Below are 26,466 nucleotides of genomic sequence, written 5' to 3' on the forward strand. Positions count from 1 at the left end.
ATTAAGCATTTAGCAGACACTCTTCTCCTGAGTGACTTACAGGCGCAATTAGAGTTTAAGTGCCATGCTAAAGGGCAAATCGACAGATTTTTCACATAGTCGCCTCAGGATTCCAACAGTCATCGTGATCTCCAAGAGCCAGACAAAGTCTTGGCCTACAGCGTTCTTCTTCTGGGGGAGGAAAATGGGGGATCTGAATAAAATACTATTGCTAAAATCTGGATTGTGCGTGAAATGTCTGGTTGTTTGTCATAAAATATGTTTGTCCCAGTCCAGGCCTGTCCGTGTCATATGAATGTTCTACATGATGTCCTCATCTGTATTGTATGAGGAATCAGAATGGGATACAAGTGGTTCACAGTGGACATCGTTGTAGCAGCCTGCCCCGTGTTGCCCCCATACATCTACTAAAATTCCATCCATATTTGTCTGTAAATGTAAGGATATAATACTCCATAAATCCTAGTCTCACATACAGTATTTACTGGTGCTATACAATTCGTTTTGACCTGTCTCCCATCTCCACCATGCCACTTTTAGGTTATTTTCCCAGAAAAAACAATCTGATCCCATTTGAACTTAGTGGAAAGACTAATGCATTTTTCTCATGTGGTATGATCCAATCTTGACCTCTGTTGCTAACAGAAAGTAGCCTTTTGCAGAAACACATTGTAATTGATCATTGCACACAGTTAGCAGAGTCAAATATCATGTCTGATACATTTCGGCACAAATAGGAGGCACATTTCAACCCACACAAACCATTATTTGCGCGCCAGAAAAGTAATGATCTCTGCAGAAGGGGCTAATTAATGGAACGTGTAGCGGCATATGGCTGAACGATATCGGAGGGCTTGTCAGTTTCTGCAGGTCTGTGGCTCTGATTCATTTAGCAGGATGTCTTTCTTTGGGAAGAGACTTTTCCTCCGGTTGTAATGTAGGCAAGGCCTGAGAGAAATGCAGTCTTACAATGAGCATTCTGGAATGGATACCAGTCTCTCTCTGTGTGTGTGTGTGTGTGTGTTATCTCACATTCAGGTTGGCTGTATGTCTGCTTGGCGGCATAAATCCTGTTTGCAGTTGTCATGCAATGTGTTTGGCAATGACATCCACCACAGCGTCAATGGCTGCAGACCTGGATGGCTCCATATGGGAAGATGCTCTGGCTGGTGGAGGCCTTGCCTATATTCAATGGGCTGCAGTAGAAAGACAAGTGACTCAGGAGGAAGGGGGTGTAGGGGGAGGGAGGAAGGGAGGAAGGGTAATGGGTTATAATTTTCCTATGTCGCTGGCGGTTCAGGCAGCGGGAATGCTTCTCATGTCTGCATACAGGAGAGGGAGAAAGGGGGAGATCTGGGAGGGAGGCAAAGGGACCAGCTGATGCTTTATTCTTCTGTCACCGTTCCAAATTCCCCCGGCCGTCTCGAGTTTTAACTGAGCTATTTTCTCCCAGAGCTCTGCTGCATACAGTATTTAGTCTCTTTGATGCTGCTCCGTTCTGTTTTAATTCGTTATTTATAAAACTGGGCAAACAGAGCGACCGTCAGTACAGGCACTGGCATTGGTTGGGTTATTGACGGGCAGTGCCAGCGGCCTGCCTACTATTGGCTCTTTTTCCTCCTCCAGATGCTGCTGCTATGGATTTTGTCAATTGCTTGGCGCTGGTTCACTCACTGAAACAGGGGTGTATTATTCCAGAGCCCTACAGACAACAGTTGCACAAAACAGTTAATTTCTCCCTTTTCCCCAATAGGTCCCTTAACTTTTTAGACAGTTGCACAAAACATCTTAGGGGGAATTTCTACCTTAAGGGTTATCTAAAACTTCCTGTCTACCTAATGTTGTTACCTGACCTCTACTCTACACATGACTCCTCTTCACTCTTTGGCCTTCACCATAACTCACTCTGATAACTGGCCACTAAAAGTCCCTTTACTTGATATGTGCAACGCAATGAGCTCGCTGTGGGGGTCAAACGTAGCAGCAGTAATTTGTCCGGATGAGCCCTTCCCAGCTAGCTAGTTTATTCTGTATAGCTGGCACCCACGGCAGCATGGCGCTATTTAAAACCTGTTAAAGAATGTGATGTTTATCTTGATGGGAAAGGAATAAATAACTTGTAGTATTGGTCACTTTCTGGATGTCACCGTGACATGCAATTAGTTAACGTAACGACAAGCCGGTGCAAATTACCATTGCAACGATGTTTTATCGAGGCGCTATGTAGTTGGTTCCGATCAGGCAGGCTAGGCAGCTGTATCACATGTCGCTGGTGGTAGTTAACGTGGCCAATGTGTTCTGTCCCACTTGATTTTATTTAGAGTAGGATAGCGGCCTACACATTAAATCATTTGGTAGTAGCCATCTGGATGTCACTGTAAAACAGTCTAATGTTGCTGCTCAATGAGAAGAGTTTGCGCTGCAAGCGGGAAACACAAAACCACGGGGTACAGTGTCCTTCGCTCTCGCTCGGGGAGCACTACTGTCCGGCAGTTTAGTTTCTTAGGATCCCCATTAGCTGCTGGACACGCAGCAGCTACTCTTCCTAGGGTCTGCATAAAATATACAAATACATAACAAAGTACAGAACAGTAATAGACAAGAACAACATAATATATTACATTCAATTCCTAATAAAACAAGAGTTGTGCTTTGTATAGTAAAGACACCAAGAGACAAAAAATATCTATATTATTTACACAGTATCCATATATTCCTATTGTTATATACAGTTCAGTTACATTCTTGATACACTGTGATAGAATATTTTAGTTTTTTAAGCTATACTTGCTTTTTGCCTGTGTACAGTGACCTTTGGTGGCAGAGCATTCCATGATGACAGCATTTTATACATGCAGTAAGTGAGGGACGCTTTAAATCTGTTTTTGGTTTGGGTACCGTGAAGAAATCCATAGTGGCATGTTTGGTGGGTTATGTACCAAACAAAAGTCTGTTCTGTTTTATTTATTTATTATTATTTATTTGGTGGTTGCTCCACCAAAAGTTTTGTGATTATGCTGTGGTACTTAGAGGTCATTTGTTTTTTAGTACAGTACCCTGCGTCACTACTTCATTGCTCCAGACCAGCGCAAGGGGGAGTTAGAGCACTGATTATGCTTTTGAGTCCTACTGTGTCTCTAACTGACATTGAATGGACGACATAAACCTAAATAGAAAACTATAATTGTGCACGACTTCAATATTACTTACTAAAAGTGTTGTTACACTAAGGTTTTTATTTTATTGTGTTAGGATTATTTTGCTCTTACTGTAGTAGAATAGTCCACTCCCGACCGATCACTTTGTACAGCGCCTGAGTGGTGCAACGGTCTAAGACACCGCATAGCAGTGCAAGCTGTGTTGTTACAGATGCTGGTTCGACTGGGAGACCCGTGAGATGACTAGGTTTTTGGTTTCTCTCCCTCTAAAAACAGAAATACATCATTCTAAATTACAAACTGGCTTTATTTACAAATTAGTTTCAATGTCTCACCTCATGTGATGGCCTTTTTCTAGGCTCATTTTACATTATTTGAAAACAAAATAATCTCCAGAATACTGCTATTTCTTTAAACAAAGCGATTGAAAAAATTATTATTAATTTAGAATTATATAAAATACCCTTGGATATTCTCACAGATATATTATTAACCCTGTTATTAGCAGGACAATATATATTGGCCATGGCTCCCGAGTGGCGCACAATGGGATTACCTTGCAGTTCTCCAGCTGTATCCACTATTATGTATCACATCCGACCATGATTGGGAGCGCACAATTGGCCTAGCGTTTCTCTCCCTATAAAAACAGAAATAAATGTTTTGGCCTTTACAAATATTATTTAGGCCTTTATTAAGATTACAATCGCTCACTTTCTTTTAAAAAAAAACAAAATAACCTCGTTATATATTATCAAGTTGATGGCACAGTCATATAGCGGCACCTACATGAAGCTGAGTGACTCACTCATTCATGGCTTTGGATCAAAATAAATAAGTACAAACATTCTTTCTGATAGTCTTTAATAAATACTTTTTTTGGTTATCCTGACCTGGACACCATGTACAGTATTATAATAGCCCATTATGGGCTATTAGCAGGACAATATACCTTTACCAACACCTCTCTGTATTTTGATACTTTCTGGATGGGGCCTCCCCAGTGGAAACAGCTGTCTAAGTCACCGCAATGCAAAATTAGTTGCTACAGATACCCATGCCGGCTGCCCCCGGGAGACTCATGAGGTGGCTTTTGGTTTAAATTTAGAATCCTTCAATCTTCTATATGTAATTATTGCCAGTTCCCGCTGCTCTGAGATATGTATAGGGACTGGTCTTGATAAATCAATTACATTTTTATTTTGACAATCTCTGTTTGGGTATTGGTTAGACTACAATTATGGTGTAGAAATGTTATGCTCTTAGTGTAACCTTTTTATTTAACTAGGCAAGTCAGTTAAGGAACAAATTCTTATTTACAAAGACAGCCTACTCCTTCCTCCCCGTCGGGGCATTGAACCCCGGTCTCCCACATGCTCGCACGACACAGGAATTGTTTAGCTAAATAGCCCAGTACTGTAGCCTACTCCCGACCATCACTTTGTACAGTGCCGTATTTTCCGTTCCATTCTAACGGAAACCCAGAGGGTTTTTAGTTTATCTTGGAATAGAAACAACATAATATTAAGCAAATGAATTAAGCAACATTTCTTAAAATCAGTCCCATATACTATGTTCTTACAAAAAAGGTTTTAAATTCTCTAGTACAGCCACTATTGAAGGCTATCAAATGCTTCTCAAAGATGTCATCTGATGGTCAAACTAGCACTAACTAGCATTAATGGTACCAGTGGTGGGCACTTAAATAACATGCCATAGAATTCTGTGGCACCACGCATGCTGTCCTGCAGTATGCTGCAACTTTTAAAAGACAACCCACTGTAGATTATACAAGTGGTTAGGCATTTTCAACACAAACATGTTTCTTAAAAAGACTAGAAGATAAGTAGTCAATTTCACCTCAACCCTCAACCATGAAAGACTATCATGCATGTTTTTTAATGTTAGTTCTGTGTGTGCAGTTAAGGGCAAGGCGTGCTGCTTTGTTTAAACACAGCTGCAACTTTGCTAGGTCTGCCTTTGCTGCACCTGACCATTTTACCAGACAGTAATCAAGATGGGACAAGATCAAAGCCTGTACAAATAGTACAGTTGATCCTCAGTAATTCCCTCTCCATACTGGCAGTAAGGAGAGGGATGTAGCTAGATAGTGTAGCCATTACCAATATGCAATATGAGACCAGGGTTACGGTTAAAACGTGATTTTCACAGAAAATGTACAACTACGGCATTAATGGCTACATTATTTTTTTTATAAACATAACAATTACTCCGATAAAAACGGAATGATTCTGAACACTCTCCCAAGTCCCAACATCAGCAGACAAGTTTCAAATTCTTGATGACGTTTTTAGCCACAAGCATAAACTAGCTAGCTAGCTGGGAAGGGCTCACCAGGACAACTGACTGAACCGAATGGATTCTTCTCCACTCGACTCTCAGCTGTGTGACATAAGTCATCAATTTGGGCATCGGGTGTGTCTGTATAGGCTATCACGGCTTCCTTAGTGCAATGTCATTCTTTTGCATGTCATGTGAAACCTTCTTTGAGTTTGTTTTAACTTTAGTTTCAAGATAAACAAACAATGAATGAAAAAAGCCATTTTTATTGATATTGTGTATATTGCATCTTCTGCTGTGAGTGAGTACAGTTTGACCCTTGCCTCAATCTCCAGTTCATTAAGCCATCTAGTGTCATTTTATCTCTTTCTCTCTCTCTGCTGTGTGTGCATGATGTGCCTCATCTGTCACTCAAATGTCGAGGGGCTGAAGTTCATTGGTTGAACTCAAATTGCTAGGGGGCTGGGCCAGGTGGGGGAACATGTAGGACAAATGGCGCTGCACAGCTTCCAGAAAAACAGTCACTTTCAAACTAGGGATTTTGTGGCTAATTGAGGTAAGACAGTAATTCTGCATGTATGAACTACAAATTGTCACATCCAGCTCAAAGATGGAGGTATAAACATTAAAACGTAAAAACATTCTGGGACATGTCTTTAAATACCACTAGGAGAAGGAAGAAGCAGAAAGCTGAAACCAGCGACCTCATGGCTCAAATATTGTACTGTCAGTCCTATTCTTCAGCTTGCGGTCACTTACCACATCCAGTCAAAGAAATTCTCTCTCTCTCATATTTATATAGTGGTCTTTAGAGGAGCTGCCCAACACATTATTCTTAAGAGGGATGACAGAGAAGCTGGATGGTCAGCATGCGCTCGACCCCACACTCCTGTCTTTTCAGTCTATTGACAGAAGCAAATGCGCGATTGATATGTTTTGGTAGGAGACAAAATACTTGATTTCTCGAATGACCCCCAAAGGTGACACAAGGGTATTCCAGTGTTCTATGTTGGGTTTGGAAAGAGTCAAGACCAGAGATATTTGCTGTGTCACAAACTCCCTCCTCACCCTCTCTCTCCCAAATGAAAAATATCTCTAGTCCAAACAGTTGTTTTCTTTGCAGAGTAAAGTTATTGCCTCCACTGCATTGTCCTCATTGTTCTTCTACACCATTGTCTCACAGCGATGTGGTGAATTAGACAATTACTAATGAACATCTGAGGGTTTTGATATTGTGTTATTTGTGACTTCATGTTTCAGGCCTATATCTTTCCACTCTCTGTCCACTCCAATCACAGATGCACATTAAATGAATGCTAGTATGTATGGTATTGTAGGTAGGGAAACTGTCCCAGATGTTTTATGTAATCCACTGTTTGGGCCTTGGCCTTTTGGTTGGTAAAAGCACTTTAGAAGTCTCTCTGAGTGACATTTTAGAATGCATTCAATATCCTATTAAGATTGACTTATTAGACTTTGACAAAAAAATGTTGTGTTGAACCGCACATAACTGGTACACATTGTTTCACCTCCCATTGCATTCTCACTGTGCTCACACGCACACATACAGCTCACACTGCTTAGTGACAGTTTAGCCGTTCAGAGGTTATGGCTAACGAGCAGCAGAGAGAGTCTTGAATGGGGTGAGCGGTGATGCTATGTGGGCTGATATATTCTGGGTGAGTGGCTGGCGCTCTGTGTTTGTTGAGGACACGGGTCGGTAGTCTGTCAGAAGTTGGTGTCTCTCTGGGGCTCTGGCCATGTTGTGGGTCAAGTGTAGAGAGCAGCTCCTGCTGGGGCCATATTGTTGCTGCAGTCCCACTCTTGGCACACACTCCCCTGGGTTGTGTTTTCTGCTGGGTTGTGGGTCAGCGGTATTGCCGATTTCAGCCCGGTGCTGTTTTCTTTGCTCTCTCTCTTCCTCCTTTCAGCTGGTCTCTTGTTCACTCACTCACTACTCCAAGAAAGTTCTACACAGGCTAGCTTAAAACTTTACCTTTCTATTATCGAAGACTATGCCGTTGTCGTGACTTTACTTTCATTAATCTGATAACTGCCTTTTTCGCGGCACGCTTGTAAGGCTCTGATTGTCCAAAGAGGTCCCCACCTGCCTTCTACTGTTGTTCTCCTCTGCAGTCGTCCGGTATCCGGTGACTTGACGTGTAAGTCCTGAACAGAACCACAGAGTTTATTCTCCTTCCATTCGCTCTGGAAGATGCTTTGTTGAAGATAGGCTAGCCAGCCGTGTCGATGGTTCCCAGTGGGGTGATGAGAGTAGCGTAATACGATGATTTGAACAGAGTAATGGAATGGTCCCACTTAAATGTCCTAGATACTTAGGACCGTTAATCAGCCGTACCAGTGATTGTCCGGGAGGTGACTATCGTCTCTACCGCCATGTTGAGATTCAAAGTTTAAACCACTTTAAACGTGAGCTGCATCTCAACATCTCTCTGGTCTGATATGTTAATTCTTGACCCGTTATTTTATACAGTTTGCTCAAAAGGGACGGTTCCGTCAGGTTGGCACGCTCTCTGACCTCACTCGGGGGCGTGACTTGTCACTTGTACAAAGTTTTGTAAAACAATTATCCCTTATGGCTCCTAAAATCATGTCCCTCTCTTAACAAAAACACTCACGCATTTTTCATATTTCATGCACAACATATTGTGGGTATACTTTTGGGTATACTTTTCAAGGTACAGTATTTCCTTAGTGACATTTTTAATGACATATGATATTAGTGTTCTTTTCGGTCATGTCACGGATGACTAGGAGGGGAAGGTAGGAATCAGGTGCAGAGAGCAGAGGGTTCCACGGAGAAATGCACTTTAATCCAGGCACAAAAATGGTCATGCCCAAAACACAGGGCGAAAACACTGACCAACCCAAACACAGGGCGAAAACACTGACATGCCCAAAACACAGGGCAAAAACACTGACATGCCCAAAACACAGGGCGAAAACACTGACCAGCCCAAAACACAGGGCGGAAACACTGACATGCCCAAAACACAGGGCAAAAACACTGACATGCCCAAAACACAGGGCAAAAACACTGACATGCCCAAAACACAGGGCGAAAACACTGACATGCCCAAAACACAGGGCGAAAACACTGACCAGCCCAAAACACAGGGCGGAAACACTGACATGCCCAAAACACAGGGCGAAAACACTGACATGCCCAAAACACAGGGCGAAAACACTGACATGCCCAAAACACAGGGCAAAACACTGACATGCCCAAAACACAGGGGCAAAACACTGACATGCCCAAAACACAGGGGCAAAACACTGACATGCCCAAAACACAGGGCCAAAACACTGACATGCCCAAAACACAGGGCCAAAACACTGACATGCCCAAAACACAGGGCCAAAACACTGACATGCCCAAAACACAGGGCCAAAACACTGACCAACCCAAAACACAGGGTAACAACGATCCGGAGCACAATAACACCCCCGATACAAGACGTGAACAAAATATAATCCCGCACACACAAGGGCGAGCTTCACAAGCTTAAATAGGTAAGCAAATCAAGAAAACACAAAGCCCATTCCCCTCGTTCTATGTTAGAAATATTCCCCACGTTCTATGTTAGAAATATTGTTCCAGTATTTGCTTTTGAACGTGTTAGAGTTTTGGTGGAAAATCTTCTTAAAACAAAGGCACATTCCTTGGGTGAATTTAGAGAGATGCTGAGTGTTCTGTCCTTGATTTACAACGGGGTGTGAGCTGTCAAACCCCACCAGTCCCCCCCCCTCTGCGGGTGAGAGGGGGTCTGGTTGAAGTTATTTATTGCAAAGCTGGTCTGACCTATTCGGATCCTCACAGGACAGTTGGGACACCATCCACCTATCAGTGCTCAAGTTCTTATAGACAGACTCCACAAACACTCCTCACCAACTTCATTCTGTATCAATCTCAAGGTGTGCATTTTTAACACATTTGATCTCTCATATACATTGTTAAACAGTATTGTCTCCTTCCACTCAAGATTACCTTTTATTTTTACACCTAGATCCAGATGAGGTGATTCTGAGAGGTACTATGATTCTGAGTATGGGGCCATTAGACTCTTGGTGAGAAAGCTCAGCTCTCGCCCCCTTCTCACGGAATATCTCACCCCTTTCCCCTTTCTCTTCAGCCTAGGGGATGTGACTGAAGTCCTATTATAACACCAGTACTGTTCCTAAGGGATGGAGAAGGAGCTGGAGGCCCTGTACAGATGTTGTGAGGGGATCGGGGGAAAGGTGTCAGAGGCACTGAGGACACCTCTCCTCCCTCATCTCAGGATCATGGGGTCAACGTCTCCCCCCGACAGCACTGAAGAGAGTTGAGATAGACAGACATGGAGAGGGAAAGGGAGAGAAGGGGAACGGAAGAGAAGGGGAGAGAGAAAGAATGATAGAAGAAACTGGAGACAGATTGGGACAATTCAAGTGAGATATTTGAACAAATAATAGAGCTATTATGCTGTAATAAGGAACATCTATGGTCATAATGTGTTAAGAACCATGTCCATGTCTATCACATATCAGACGAGTCATTTTGACCAACACCAGTAAATGTGGTCAGTCCAGCCAATGAGGACCATCCCCTACCACCACCATCAACATGCTCCTCTCCCTGACCTGGATCTCTTAGCTCTGGAATTGGCAGCAGCTCTGCTCTCTGCCCCACGGTCGCTGCAGGCAAACAAACCCAGCAGGCCTCACACACTCCACTGACCCAGTGCTCTCACAGGCTTCTCACACACACAACTCTCACAGGTTACACACACACACAAAAACACTGCACACACACACTGCAAGCAAATCCAGCTCTTCACAGCTGTTTAAACGCCACACAGACAGACTAATCAAATGTTCCAACAATGAAGCGCATCAAACAGGATGTGAGTGTGTTTGTGTGCATGTGTTTGATCACTGAGGGTCAAACACATATGAGTTGTGAGTTGTTACTGATTGTTAGCTTTCTCGTTACGTGCTTGACCTCTGGCAGCAATTTCTGGTCCAGTTTAAACATTTTAAAGAGTGTGACTGACCGTGGAGGTTTTTGATTTTATGTCCCATTTGTTCTTGTTTTGGTCCCCTCTTTGACCTCCCTAACAGGTCTCAACTCGAGGTTTTCCTTCCAAACCCTCTCTCCCTCTCCTTCTTTCTCACCCTCACGGTCTCTCTCCATCTCTCATCCTTTCAAACTTTTTCTTTTGCTGTAAAATCGAATTTCCATCTCTTACTTCCTGCTCTTCATTTCCTCATTGTGTGTTTCATTCTCTTTTCTTATTTTGGAAATGTCGACTCAAATTCATCAGAAATGTGGCAGGAGGACACAGTGTTTACCTATGGAGGCCAAATATGTAGAGCCCCGCGGTGAGTGACGTGGGTCACCATGTGTGAGAAGCTCTCTCTCTCTACCTTTAGCTCAAGTAATGTGGCCCTCATATTGACTGGTCCTCTATCAGCCTCGTACACACATGCATATAGATGTATACATGCACAGACACACACATACATACATACACACACACACACACACACACACACACACACACACACACACACACACACACCACAGAAACTAACCCAAGATTCAACTCCAGAGGTTTCCATTTCCAAATGATATGATGTAGTAGGAAGGTTTCCAGTTTCTCAGGGAGATGAAATGTGACCCATCATTTTATCAGAGTATTCATGACTATCCGAATCTCACAACAGAATCCAATGCTCTAATATGCTCTAGTCGGCTGGCCCTCGCTGCATATTCGTTGCCAAACCCACTGGCTCCAGGTCATCTACAAGTCCATGCTAGGTATAGCTCCTCCTTATCTCAGTTTCACTGGTCACGATGGCAACACCCACCTGTAGCACGTGCTCCAGCAGGTGTATCTCACTGATCATCCCTAAAGCCAACACCTCTTTGGCCGCCTTTCCTTCCAGTTCTCTGCTGCCTGTGACTGGAACGAATTGCAAAAATTGCTGAAGTTGGAGACTTATCTCCCTCACCAACTTTAAACATCTGCTATCTGACACAGCTAACCGATCGCAGCAGCTGTACATAGTCCATCGGTAAATAGCCCACCCAATTTACCTACCTCATCCCCATATTGTTTATATTTATTTACTTTTCTGCTCTTTTGCACACCAGTATCTCTACCTGCACATGACCATCTGATCATTTATCACCCAGTGTTAATCTGCTAAATTGTAATTATTTGCCTACCTCCTCATGCCTTTTGCACACAATGTATATAGACTCTTTTTTCCCCTTTTTTTCCTACTGTGTTATTGACTTGTTTTGTTTACTCCATGTGTAACTCTGTTGTTGTCTGTTCACACTGCTATGCTTTATCTTGGCCAGGTCGCAGTTGTAAATGAGAACTTGTTGTCAACTAGCCTACCTGGTTAAATAAAGGTAAAATAAAATACAAATCTAGAGGGCCTTCATACAAGAATTGTGTCATCAGGTTTTATCAGGTTTCGGGTATGACCCAGATGCAGACAGTGTCGAAGAAACAAAAGTTTATTTCTATTACAGGGCCAGGCAAACAACAGGTCAAAGGCAGGCAGAGGTCAGTAATCCAGAGAGGATGTAAAAGGTCCAGAACGGCAGGCAGTCTCAGGGTCAGGGCAGGCAGGGGTCAATAATTCAGTGAGGTGGGGCAAGGTATAGAACGGCAGGCAGGCTCAGGGTCAGGGCAGGCAGAAGGGTCAAAACCATGAAGGACTATGAAACAGGAGCAAGAAGAGACAGGAGCAGGGGAACAAATACTGGTAGGTTTCACGAAACAAAACGGACAAACGGACAAACAGAGAACACAGGGTATAATGGGGAAGATGGGCGACACCTGGAGAGGGTTGGAGACTAGCACAATGACAGGTGAAACATTACCGGGTGTGATAGGTTTGTCATTAATATTAGACTTGTTGTACTGTCCCTGTACTGTTATTGCCTGTTATTGCCTGTAGTTGCCGATGTCTGGCAGGAAAGTTAATATCCAGCGATGACATTGGGGTCAACCTCAGCTGAAACTTTAAAGTTATCAGGGTATTTTTATGTGACACGTTTATGTCTCTCTCTTCTTCTTTCCAACCCTTTTTGTGTTCTGGTTCTTTTTTAACAGGCTTTGGGCTGTTTGCTGCTTCACATTTTCCTTCTCGCTTTCCAGCTTCGACCTGTGTTTTTAGTTTATGAGCAGATTTTACAATATAGATATTTTTTGTTGTTGCTGGCACATATGGAGAGGATAGTGCCTCCACATCATGGGCAGATGGCTTTGTTGGGCCAGGCTGAAACCTTTCTGGGCTGGACCTCCCACCCTGTGGGCGTACACACACGCACACAGACTAAGCATATCTATCTAGCTTTTCCTGGAACAGAGGAGCACTAGAGGGGTCCCTGGCCCAGCTATCCATTTTCCAGGTGGCATCTGCTCTGGGATATTACAACACAAGTAGGGGGGAAAAGGGCAGAAAAATTGGATTGAAACTTCAAAAAGCAACTTCAAATAATATTTTTGCAGGAATCTCCTTGCGAATGATAAAGTTAATTTCAAGCTTCCATTCAGGTATCAAAGAACAATTTGAAACAATGCAAAGACAATGTTTTTTTCTCCGTACTGAGCAAAATTACAGCATTTCCTTATGCTGGTAATCGATATGCAATGTGAAAGGTACTGTAAACAGTTCATCTAGTCTCACTCATTATAACTCATCTGATCTCTGATCTGTTCCAGGGGGCTTTTTATCACCATCCATGACCTCACTCACATCTCCACCGTGCTCCAGAGCTGGCCAGAGAAGGACATACGCGTAAGTCTATGGTCAAACCTGAAATGGCCTTTCCCTATATAATGCGGAAATAGGTTGTCTGAAATGGCACCATATCTCTTTATTAGGGGTGCTATGCCCTTTACACTGTTAGGCCTAGTTCTTCAGTCTGATGGAATAAGGCAGGTATTGCTATTGGGTATGCAGGGTTTTGCTCCAGGCCTGTTGTAAATGACACGCCTGATCAAGCAAAGCAAGGTCCTGGTGAACTGCCAATTAGTAGAATCAGGTGTGTTAGATCAGGGTTGGAGTGAAATTCTGCTCTGAAAGCTCTTCAGGAGGGTGTTGGGCAGCCCTGGCTTAGAAGTCATGGGTTAGCATTCCTGGAACTAAGGGACCTCTGTATGGACAGTGGGATAACTGGGGGTAGGCACCAGTGGAGGCTGGTGGGAGGAGCTATAGGAGGACATGTGGTTTCCATATGTTTGATGCCATTCCAATAGCCCATCCTCCTATAGGTTCTCCCACCTGCCGCCACTGAAAAGCACATGTACACTACATGACCAAAAGTATGTGGACACCTGCTCATCGAACATCTCATTCCAAAAATCATGGCCATTAATATGGAGTTGGTCCCCCTTTTGCTGCTATAACAACCTCCACTCTTCTGGGAAGGCTTTCCACTACATGTTGGAACATTGCTGTGGGGACTTGCTTCCATTCAGCCACAAGAGCGTTAGTGAGGTCAGGCATTGATGTTGGGCGATCAGGCCTGGCTCGCAGTCGGATTTCCAATTCATCACAAATGTGTTCGATGGGGTTGAGGTCAGGGCTGTGTTCAGGCCAGTCAAGTTATTCCACACCAATCTTGACAAACCATTTATGTATGGACCTCGCTTTGTGCATGGCGCATTGTCATGCTGAAACAGGAAAGGGCCTTCCACAAACTGTTGCCACAAAGCTGGAAGCACAGAATCGTCTATAATGTCATTCATTATATGCTGTAACGTTAAGATTTCACTTCACTGGAATTAAGGGGCCTAGCCTGAACCATGGAAAAACAGCGTCAGACCATTATTCCTCTTCCACCAAACTTTACAGTTGCCACTATGCATTGAGGCAGGTAGTGTTCTCCTGACATCCGCCAAACCCAGATTCATCTGTCAGACTGCCAGATGGTGAAGCCTGATTCATCACTCCAGAGAACTCGTTTCCACTGCTCCAGAGTCCAATGGCATCGACCTTTACACCACTCCAGCCAACGCTTGGCATTGCACATGGTGATTTAGGCTTGTGTGCGGCTGATTGGCCATGGAAACCCATTTTGTGAATCTCTCGATGAACAGTTCTTGTGCTGACGTTGCTTCCAGAGGCAGTTTGGAACTCGGTAGTGAGTGGTGCAACCAAGGACAGACGATTTGTAGGTTCTACGCGCTTCAGCACTCAGCGGTCCCATTCTGTATGCTTATGTGGCCTACCACATCTTGGCTGAGCCGTTGTTACCCCTAGATATTTCCACTTCACAATAACGACACTTAATTTGACCGGAGTAGCTCTAGAAGGGCAGTTATTTGACGAACTGACTTTTTGGAAAGATGGCATCATATGACGGTGCCACGTTGAAAGTCGTAGCTCTTCAGTAAGCCCATTCTACTGCCAATGTTTTGTCTATCAAGATTGCATGGCTGTGTGATTGATTTTATACACCTGTCTATAACCGGTGTACCTGAAATAGCTGAATCCACAAATTTTAAGGGGTGTATACTGTGCCTTCGGAAAGTATTCAGCCCCCTTGACTTTTTCCACATTTTTTTTACGTTACAGCCTTATTCTAAAATGGATAAAATAAATACAAATTCTCAGCAATCTACACACAATACCCATAATGACCAAGCAAGAACAGGTTTTGGAAATTTTGCCAATGTATAAAAAATATTCCTTATTTACATAAGTATTCAGCCCCTTTACTAGGAGACTTGAAAATGAGCTCAGGTGCATCCTGTTTCCATTAAAATCCTTGATGTTTCTACAACTTGATTGTCCACCTGTGGTAAATTCAATTGATTGGACATGATTTGGAAATACACACACCTGTCTATATAAGGTCCCACAGTTGACGGTGCATGTCAGAGAGAAAAAAGCCATGAGGTCGAAGAAATTGTCCGTAGAGCTCCGAGACAGGATTGTGTCGAGGTACAGATCTGGGGAAGGGTACCAAAAAATATCTACAGGAAGGAATTTCCCCAAGAACACAGTGGCCTCCATCATTCTTAAATGGGAGATTTTTGGTACCAACAAGACTCTTCCTAGAGCTGGCCGCCCGGCCGAACTGAGCAATCGGGGGAGAAGGGCCTTGGTCAGAGGGGTGACCAAGAACCTGATGGTCACTCTGACAGAGCTGTAGAGTTCCTCTGTGGAGATGGGAGAACCTTCCAAAATGACAAGCATCTCTGCAGCACTCTACCAATCAGGCCTTTATGGTAGAGTGCTAGACAGAAGCCACTTCTCAGTAAAAGGGAAATGATAGCCCGCTTGGAGTTTGCCAAAAGCCACCTAATGGACTCCCAGACCATGAGAAACTCTTTGGTCTGATGATACCAAGATTCAACTCTTTGGCCTGAATGCCAAGCGTCACGTCTGGAAGAAACTGGCACCAACCCTACATTGAAGCATGGTGGTGACATTATCATGGTGTGGGGATGTTTTTTCAGCGGCAGGGACTGGGAGACTAGTCAGGATCTAGGGAAAGATGAATGGTGCAAAGTACAGAGAGATCCTTGATCTCAGACTGGGGTGAAGGTTCACCTTCCAATAGGACAACAACCCTAAACACACAGCCAAGACAACGCAGGAGTGGCTTCGGGACAGTCTCTGAATGTCCTTGAGTGACTCAGCCAAAGCCCAGACTTGAACATCGAACATCTTTGGAGAGACATGAAAAAAGCTGTGCAGCCACACTCCCCATCCAACAGAGCTTGAGTATCTGCAAAGAAGAATGGGAGAAACTCCCCAAATACAGGTGTGCCAAGCTTGAAGCATCGTACCCAAGAAGACTCAATGCTGCAATCGCTGCCAAAGGTGCTTCAACAAAGTACTGAGTAAAGGGTCTGAATAATTATGTAAATATGATATTTCTGTTTATTATTTTTTTATAAAAACATGATTTTGTAATCAATTTTAGAATAGGGCTGTAACGTAACAAAATGTGGGAAAGTCCAGGGGTCTGAGTACTTTCCGAAGGCTCTGCATAGTGTAACTCCAACGTTCTCGTAAATCATGCATTGATGTCGATGGGTTCTGGCCTGTTTGAGGCCATTTCAACCAACTGAGCTCTAATATCCTCTGATAAGTCATGATCTTGTACAAAAGCTAAAGAACATACACACATCCAGGTACTTTCCGCAGGTGCTGGAGTTGCAGGCAAACTCATGGAAAACAGAAAGGAAAATGCCTCGCACTGCTGCTCACGCTCCCAGATATTTATTTACAACAACATTTCGACCTTTAGGTCTTCATCAGGCTTCAGGCATATCAAGTCATGCTCTTGTCATGTACAGTTGAAGTCGGACGTTTACATACACCTACATACATACACGTGCGCCAAATACATGTAAACTCAGAATTTTCACAATTCCTGACATTTAATCCAAGTAAAAAAATCCCTGTATTAGGTCAGTTAGGATCACCACTTTATTTGAAGAATGTGATATGTCAGAATAATAGTAGAGAGAATGTTTTATTTCAGCTTTAATTCCATTCATCACATTTCCAATGGGTCAGAAGTTTACATACACTCAATTAGTATTTGGTAGCATTGCCTTTAAATGGTTTAACTTGGGTCAAACGTTTTGGGTAGCCTTCCACAAGCTTCCCACAATAAGTTGGGGGAATTTTGGCGCATTCCTCCTGACAAAGCTGGTGTAACTGAGTCAGGTTTTGTAGGCATTGCTCGCACATGCTTTTTCAGTTCTGCACACACAATTTCTATAGTATTGAGGTCAGGGCTTTGTGATGGCCACTCCAATACCTTGACTTTGTTGTCCTTAAGCCTTTTTGCCACAACTTTGGAAGTATGCTTGAGGTCATTGTCCATTTGGAAGACTCATTTGTGACCAAGCTTTAACCTCCTGACTGATGTCTTGAGATGTTGCTTCAATATATCCACATCATTTTCCTACCTCATGATGGCGTCTATTTTGTGATGTGCACCAGGGTCTCCTGCAGCAAAGCACCCCCACAACATGATGCTGCCACCCCCGTGCTTCACGGTTGGGATGGTGTTCTTCAGCTTGCAAGCCTCCCCCCTTTTCCCTCCAAACATAACGATGGTCCGTTCTATTTTTGTTTCATCAGACCAGAGGACATTTCTCCAAAAAGTATGTCTTGTCCCCATGTGCAGTTTCAAACCGTAGTCTGGCTTTTTTATCGCGGTTTTGGAGCAGTGGCTTCTTCCTTGCTGAGCGGCCTTTCAGGTTATGTTGAAATAGGACTCGTTTTACTGTGGATATAGATACTTTTGTACCCGTGAAGATGCTGGATGAAACAAGGTCCTCTGCTGTTGTTCTGGGATTGATTTACACCAAAGTACGTTCATCTCTAGGAGACAGAATGCGTCTCCTTCCTGAGCGGTATGACGGCTACTTGGTCCCATGGTGTTTATACTTGCATACTGTTGTTTGTAACAGATGAACGTGGTACCTTCAAGCGTTTGGAAATTGCTCCCAAGGATGAACCAGACTTGTGGAGGTCTACCATTTTTTTTCTGAGGTCTTGGCTTATTTATTTTTATTTTCCCATGATGTCAAGCAAAGAGGCACTGAGTTACATCCACAGGTACACCTCCAATTGACTCAAATGATGTCAATTAGCCTATCAGAAGCTTCTAAAGCCATGACATCATTTTCTGGAATTTTCCAATCTGTTTAAAGGCACAGTCAACTTAGTGTGTGTAAACTTTTGGCCCATTGGCATTGTGATACAGTGAATTATAAGTGAAATAATCTGTCTGTAAACAATTGTTGGAAAAATTACTTGTGTAATGCACAAAGTAGATGTTCTAACCGATTTAGAAATTTGTGGAGTGGTTGAAAAACGAGTTTTAATGATTCCAACCTAAGTGTATGTCAACTTTTGACTTCAACTGTAGATTCAGTATGACAAGTCGTCCAGGTATTCCTGGCATGTTAAGATATGCCTGCTGCAGACTCTAGCCGCTCTACCACCTGCTCACAGCTGTCAACACTATGGCATTTCCCTCTGAATCCCTGAGCTCACAGGACCTCATATAAAACTATTCATCACGATCCGATGCCCTACTTACATAGTTCCAATAATAAAAGCTACAAATCCAGAAATAAATCAGTAAGCCCCAAATGTATGGGACTATTAATGACGTTTATCCCAAAAATAATAAGTGGTTTTGCTGTTAGAATGTCATAAACCCCTAATCATGTGTTCATTAGGCATTAAAAATGTGATTAGGTGGATGACATCATCCCCTGAGGTGGTGTCAGGGTGCTGTGGAACCAGTGTGGAACAAGGTTGTAAAAGTATAGTGCCAGATTGCCTGCGTCATAGACTAATCATGGAAATACACACATGCATGTTGGGTTTTGGGATCGAACATATTGTTCATGATGATCATGATGATTTTTTAAAATGTATTACATTTTTTTGCAAGATTACATTTTTTCAAACATAAAGATATACAGACAAAACATTAATGTCATCACACCTGCCCAGACCCACATGTTCCCACCGCATCTCTCTCCAGTGCTTGTCAGATTATATACCTGTCGCAGAACCCACAGGTTGATGCTTATTTATAAACCCTCTTAGGCATCACTCCCCTCTATCTGAGATATATACAGTACTGCAGCCCTCATCCTCCACATACAACACCTGTTCTGCCAGTTACATTCATTTTTTTTTTTTTTTTTTTTTTTTTTTTTTTTTCTCCCTTTTCTCCCCAATTTCGGTGGGATCCAATTGTTAGTAATTACAGTCTTGTCTCATCGCTACAACTCCCATACGGGCTCGGGAGAGACCTAAGGTCGAAAGCCATGCGTCCTTCGAAACACAACCCAACCCAACTGCTTCTTACCACAGCGCGCATCCAACCCGGAAGCCAGCCGCACCAATGTTTCGCAGTTTTTTTTCTCTTCATTCACGACTCAATCATGGGCACTCTTACTGACAGTTGTGGCTGCTTTGCGTGATGTATTGTTGTCTCTACCTTGGCCTTTGTGCTGTTGTCTGTGCCCAATAATGTTTGTACCATGGATTTTTCGGCTACCATATTGTTGCTACCATGATGTTGTCATCTTGCTGCCTTTCTATGTCATCTTAGGTCTCTCTTTGTGTAGTATTGTGTTGTCTCTCTTGTTGTGATGTGTGTTTTGTCCTATATTTATTTATATTTTTTCTTTATCCCAGCCCCTGTCCCCGCAGGAGGCCTTTTGGTAGGCCGTCATTGTAAAACTGACTTGCCTAGTTAAATACAGGTACAATAAAATAAATATTGCCTCAAATTGCACTAATCTGTTTTTCCCTGTCACCCACACTTTTTCAATATTTAAATATAAATGGTTTAGATTTTTCCATTGTCATAAAACCTCTACCATTGTCCTCTTCCATTGTCTTCCATTGCATCCAGGATTAGACCCATCCGTTGTATAAAATAGCAATAAGACACCTCTGGGGTTTGAGGTATATGGCCAATATACCGCAGCTAAGGGCTTGTGCAGGCACTCAGCATTCCGTCGCGCTTAAGAACAGCACTTGGCTGTGGTAGATTGGCCAAACCTCCTCTGGCCTTATTGCTTGTCGCTTTACTTGACAACATGAAAGCAGATGTTCCTTTTAATTATAATCTTCCCATGAATCGTACAGGTAGAATAAACCTCTTTTTAGAATAGCTCCCAAAGTTTCTAGATTTATTTTTGGTAATACCAGTTACCCCAGCGAAGACATTCTTTAAAAAAGTATCCAGTCATACGACTTTATATGGGCAAATAAAGCTCATAGGGAGATGTAAAACTTTTGTTTTTATTCTAAGTCTGAAGGTGGTTTAACCTTCAAGACCTGGAATTATATCATATATCAAGGCTTTTACCTGCGACATACAGAGCATTCAGAAAGTATTCAGACCCCTTGACTTTTTCCACATTTTCTTATGTTACAGCCTTATTCTAAAATGGATTAAATACAAACGTTTTCTTCATCTATATGAAAGAAAATGAAATGGATTCTACAATAATTAAAATCCCTCCATTAAAAAACACACCCCTATGGAACAATCCTTGGATAGCTTTTCAGAATTCACCGATAAATTCTCCCACATGGAAAACTAAAGGCATAGAAATCGTAAATTACTTGGTAATAGGAAATACAATTATTTTCATGACAGAATTAAAAAGCCATTTTGGACTGACCAATGTACATTTCAAAAGTGCCAAAGGCTTTTATTGACAATTACATGAAGTTGATGCAAAGAGTCAGTATTTGCAGTGTTGACCCTTCTTTTTCAAGACCTCTGCAATCCGCCCTGGCCTGCTGTCAATTAACTTCTGGGCCACTTCCGGACTCATGGCAGCCCATTCTTGCATAATCAATGCTTGGAGTTTGTCAGAATTTGTGGGGTTTTGTTTTTCCACCCGCCTCTTGAGGATTGACCACAAGTTTTCAATGCGATTAAGTTCTGGGGAGTTTCCTGGCCATGGACACAAAATATCTATATTTTGTTCCCAGAGCCACTTTGTTATCACTTTTGCCTTATGGCAAGGTGCTCCATCATGCTGGAAAAGGCATTGTTCGTCAACAAACTGTTCCTGGATGGTTGGGAGTAGTTGCTCTCTGAGGATGTGTTGGTACCATTCTTTATTCATGGATGTGTTCTTAGGCAAAATTGTGAGTGAGCCCACTGCCTTGGATGAGAAGCAACCCCACACATGAATGGTCTCAGGATGCTTTACTGTTGGCATGACACAGGACTGATGGTAGCGCTCACCTTGTCTTCTCCGGACAAGCTCTTTTCCGGATGCCCCAAACAATTGGAAAGGGGATTCATCAGAGAAAATGACTTTACCCCAGTCCTCAGCAGTACAATCCCTGTACCTTTTGCAGAATATCAGTCTGTCCCTGATGTTTTTTCTGGAGAGAAGTGGCTTCTTTGCTGCTCTTGACACCAGGCCATCCTCCAAAAGTCTTCGCCTCACTGTGCGTGCAGATGCACTCACACTTGCCTGCTGCCATTCCTGAGCAAGCTCTGTACTGGTGGTGCCCCGATCCCGCAGCTGAATCAACTTTAGGAAACGGTCCTGACGCTTGCTGGACTTTCTTGGGCGCCCTGAAGCCTTCTTCATAATAATTTAACCACTCTCCTTGAAGTTCTTGATGATCCGATAAATGGTTGATTTAGGTGCAATCTTACTGGCAGCAATATCCTTGCCCGTGAAGCCCTTTTTGTGCAAAGCAATGATGACGACACATGTTTCCTTTGAGGTAACCACCCTCCTTTTGAAGCTTCCAGTCTGTTATTCGAACTCAATCAGCATGATAAAGTGATCTCCATCCATGTCTACGTCAACACTCACACCTGTGTTAACGAGAGAATCCCTGACATGATGTCAGCGGGTCATTTTGTGGAAGGGCTGAAATGCAGTGGGAATGTTTTTGGGGGATTCAGTTAATTTGCATGGCAAAGAGGGACTTTGCAATTAATTGCAATTCATCTGATCACTCTTCATAACATTCTGGAGTATATGCATTCTGGATTTGATTTGATTTGATTTGGAGTATATGCAAATTGCCATCATACAAACTGAGGCAGCACACTTTGTGAAAATGAATATTTGTGTCATTCTCAACTTTTGGCCACGACCGTAAAAATTTTCAAAAACGATCTGAAATCTTTTAGACATAAGAGTAATGTTGAGGGAATCTTACTTGAGTCAGAAAAGGAAAAACATATGAGAGGTAAAATATACAAAACCTTGCACAGAGTCTATCCAACAAACAATATCATAACAATAAACTATTGGAACAAAGACATGAAAGTAACTGAAATTGGCACAAAATGGAGGGAGCGTTCGAACATAACAAACAAAATTACAGTTCATGAAAATGAATGCTTAATCCAGTATAAACTAATGTATAGAATTATTATACAATAGACACAATTCACCAATTCGACAGCACAATGGCAGTCATGCCTTAAGTGTAAAATTAACAATGACTCAATAATTCATGCCTTCTGTGAGTGTTATAAGTCCAAAAGTTATGAGTGGAGATAGAAAGTTGGCTGTTTTACAATGCAAATGTACTTTTAATCCGTATATCCGCATATTTCAAGACATGGCATATGAGTGTGTGATGAGATACCCAATGGGTTGCACCATACTTTTCTCAACAATCATTTTGAAAAAATTCTTAAAATCTGGAAATCAAATGACATACCCAAATCTAACTGCCTGTAGCTCAGGACCTGAAGCAAGAATATGCATATTATGGATACCATTTGAAAGGAAACACTTTGAAGTTTGTGGAAAATTAATGTAGGAGAATATAACACATCTGGTAAAAAAAACATGAGTTTTCTTTCTCTCTCCCCCCCCCCCCATCTTTGAAATGCAAAAGAAAGGCCATTATATCACTTAGGAGGCCAGGGGCAATTTAGATTTTGGCCACTAGATGGTAGCAGTGTATGTACAACATTTTAGACTGATTCAATGAATCATTGCATTACTGTTCAAAATGTTGTATCACGTCTGCCCCAATGTGCCGAATTGGTCAATTAATACATTTTCAAGTACATAACTATAGAGAACATACAAAAATGATATGGTAATACAAAATGTAAGTTTACACACTCCCAGGAATGTCATAAATGATGGACAATTAGCTTCACTACAGAAAATACACTAACCTTCACACATCTAGATGTGGGGGGGGGGGGGGGGGACAAATCAAAGCAAAATTACTGAATAAGTACATTATTAAGTACATTATTTACCTTCAGAGGTGAATGTATCAAACCAGTTGCCGTGCGTGATAAGTGTTTTGTTGTTGTGCACTCTCCTCAAACAATATCATGGTATTTGTCTCTCTGACATTTGCAACATTGTTTCAATATTGAAATTTGATCTCCAGCTATCCCATAATAATGAATGTGTAGGGGTCAGGAGTTGGGATGAGAGAGACAGGCAGGCAGGCAGCTTTTCTCAGCCAGTCGAAATCATGAATCAGCATCATTATTATGGGTATATACACTACCGTTCAAAAGTTTGGGGTCACTTAGAAATGTCCTCGTTTTTGAAAGAAAACATTTTTTGTCCATTCAAAATAACATCAAATTGATCAGAAATACAGTGTAGACATTGTTAATGTTGTAAATGGAAAAAAATGCTTTTTTTATTTCATAGAATATCTACATAGGTGAACAGAAGCCCATTATCAGCAACCATCACTCCTGTGTTCCAATGGCACATTGTGTTAGCTAATCCAAGTTTATAATTTTAAAAGGCTAATTGAGCATTAGAAAACCCTTTTGCAATTATGTTAGCGCAGCTAAAAACTGATGTCCTGATTTAAAGAAGCAATAAAACTGGCCTTCTTTAGACTAGTTGAGTATCTGGAGTATCAGCAGTTGTGGTTTCAATTACAGGCTCAAAATGGCCAGAAACAAAGAACTTTCGTCTGAAACTTGTCAGTCTATTCTTGTTCTGAGGAATGAAGGCTATTCCATTTGAGAAATTGCCAAGAAACTGAAGATCTCGTACAACGCTGTGTACTACTCCCTTCACAAGACAGCGCAAACTGGCTCTAACCAGAATGCACAACTGAGCAAGAGGACAAGTACATCAGTGTCTAGTTTGAGAAACAGACACCTCACAAGTCCTCAACTGGCAGCTTCATTAAATAGTACCCGCAAAACAAAAGTGTAAGCATCAACAGTGAAGAGGCGACTCCGGGATGCTGGCCTTCTAGGCAGAGTTGCAAAGAAAAAGCCATATCTCAGACTGGCCAATAAAAATAAAAGATTAAGATGGGCAAAATAACACAGACACTGGACAGAGGAACTCTGCATAGAAGGCCAACATCCCGGAGTCGCCTCTTCACTGTTGACATTCAGACTGGTGTTTTGCGGATACTATTTAATGAAGCTGCCAGTTGAGGACTGAACGAAACGAAATGCAGCTAATTTGCAGTCTTTCCAACTTCAGTTTGAAGTGATTGTATTACCTGTGTTGTTGCCTAGCTCCTCTGAACAACAGTTTCCTGACGCGAGAGAGCACATTTTTTATGCCAGTTGAAATTGCACATCATTATCTCATTTGTTATGGATGTATCCAAATAAATGTCACTAGAAAACAACTTAAACAATTGCAAACGCAGCTGTTTTCTGTTATTCTGGCTGCACTGTTTGACGTGACTGTAAGTTAGCCGTAGTTGGCCAGCAGTCAAGCAAGGGATAAGAATGTCGCCATAGATATAAATCCATCAAAATAATGTTTTTAATGAAAATATGTCAATCATTATTTGAAAATGTTGCTAACCCGTTGTATAAAAGTGATAATGCCCCCAAAGCAGGTGTTTGGAGGATATATTGGCACGGTTTGCCGCCACTCGTCTTAGTCTCCGGCCTAATAACAGCCATGCCATATCATCCAAACACCGGCTTCTCCGGCATTATCACTTAAATATCAATGTAATTAGAGCAGTAAAAAAAAGAAAATGGACCCGTGGTATACGGTCTGATATAACACATCTTTCAGACAATCATCAGTCAGCGAACCACCCAGTTCATAATTGTCTTTATATATTTGTTGTTGGTCACTTGTTTTAATGTTTTAATGTCAATCAAGTTATTGTGAAGCCAAAGACACATTTCCTGGACAATAATTGTTTTTCTTCCAAAACACCCCTGGTGATCAGGTTGAGTTACACAATCGTTAGTTTGTAAATTCCACATTGAGAACGTCAGGCTATTCGTTTGTCGTTTTCTGTTTAATAAGAGTGCATGGTTAGGTTGTGTGAAGCAGGACCGGGTCAGACCTGCAGGGCAGATGGAGAGTAGAGAAGCAGGATTGGTGGGGGGTTTGCTTGGAAAGGTAGTATGGGAATGGAGTGATGGAAGCAATGCTGTTACAGTAGCTAGTTTGAATATACCCTGTTAAATCATGTCCATGATTTGTTACTGAACATCGATGTATTGGCAAGTTACTGTCTGTATTTTCACTGACTTCTTGACGATAGTCTTTGAGGTTAGGGACTACCCTTGTCTAGAGTTACTAATATTCTGCTCTGACTGATAACGTGTTTGACTTATGTATTTTACAGACACAGGACGTGTTAGTGGTGAAACATAGTGTGAATATTTCCTGTTTAATCATGTACACTCACTGAAACTGACTAATGAATATGCTTGCTTTATTTGCAGGTTAATGTATTTTCACTGCCTGATATTATGACAAAAATGTTGGCTAATTTGGTTCATTTCAAACAGGAAGCCGAAAGAAAATGACTTTTATCTAGAGCCATAGACAGTCTGCTCTGACTGATAATGTATTTGATTGACATATACTCACAGGTATGATTGACAGGTGTGATGTGATGTGATTGACAGGCGGTGTGTGTGACAGACGGAGAGAGGATCCTGGGCCTGGGGGACCTGGGCTGCTACGGCATGGGCATCCCTGTGGGCAAGCTGGCACTCTACACGGCCTGTGGAGGCATGCCACCCCAGCAGTGTCTGCCAGTCATGCTGGATGTGGGCACAGACAATGAGGTAAGAAGAGACACACCTAACAACCAAGGGAATACATGCATAGCAACATGCAAACAAGATGATACACTTGACACCCGTCAACTACGTAACAAAGAAAACAGTCAACTTCGTAACAACTAACTAGACGTAATATGCCAGCTAAGAAAACACCCTCCAGTCAATACGTTATATTCAGGTAAGCCCCTCAGTCTCCAAACTCCACATTTTCCAAACAACTGAGGAAAGCCCCACTGTTCACCCATGCAAGACAGAAAAGCACCTATCCATCCTGCCAGCCCGCCAGCACTGTCAGTCAACAGTATTCAAAGAGGACCTCTGGTTTGGTTTTTCCTGGAGGTCCCACTGGTCCTATGTATGGCCTGGCCCTCCTCTTTATAGCTGAAAGAGGAGCCTCACTCTGGGCCGGGCGGCACGTGTGCTGTGGCCACACTGTTAAATAGG

General features: G+C 42.4%; 1 protein-coding gene and 1 long non-coding RNA gene across 4 annotated transcripts in view; one reads left to right on the forward strand and one right to left on the reverse strand.

Annotated features, from left to right (window-relative positions):
* On the reverse strand, window positions 1-26,383 carry LOC118940237. 3 transcript variants are annotated; one of them, XR_005036768.1, is made up of 3 exons: window positions 26,285-26,383; window positions 25,826-26,001; window positions 1-171 (listed from the first exon to the last, which is right to left on the reverse strand). It is a non-coding gene; the product is annotated as an uncharacterized LOC118940237 (long non-coding RNA). The 3 variants fall into 3 exon arrangements; XR_005036767.1 differs by lacking the exon at window positions 1-171 and adding an exon at window positions 8,275-9,792; XR_005036769.1 differs by lacking the exon at window positions 1-171 and adding an exon at window positions 25,114-25,292.
* Window positions 1-26,466, forward strand: part of LOC110489963 (NADP-dependent malic enzyme) — a 132,021-nt gene that overhangs the window by 62,154 nt on the left and 43,401 nt on the right. The window contains exons 4-5 of the mRNA XM_021563003.2: window positions 13,205-13,280; window positions 25,864-26,025. Coding sequence (XP_021418678.2) covers window positions 13,205-13,280; window positions 25,864-26,025 — 238 coding nt within the window. The remainder of the gene's footprint in view (window positions 1-13,204; window positions 13,281-25,863; window positions 26,026-26,466) is intronic.

The sequence above is a fragment of the Oncorhynchus mykiss genome, chromosome 2 (genome assembly GCF_013265735.2).
Source record: "Oncorhynchus mykiss isolate Arlee chromosome 2, USDA_OmykA_1.1, whole genome shotgun sequence".
NCBI classification, from domain to species: Eukaryota; Metazoa; Chordata; class Actinopteri; order Salmoniformes; family Salmonidae; genus Oncorhynchus; species Oncorhynchus mykiss.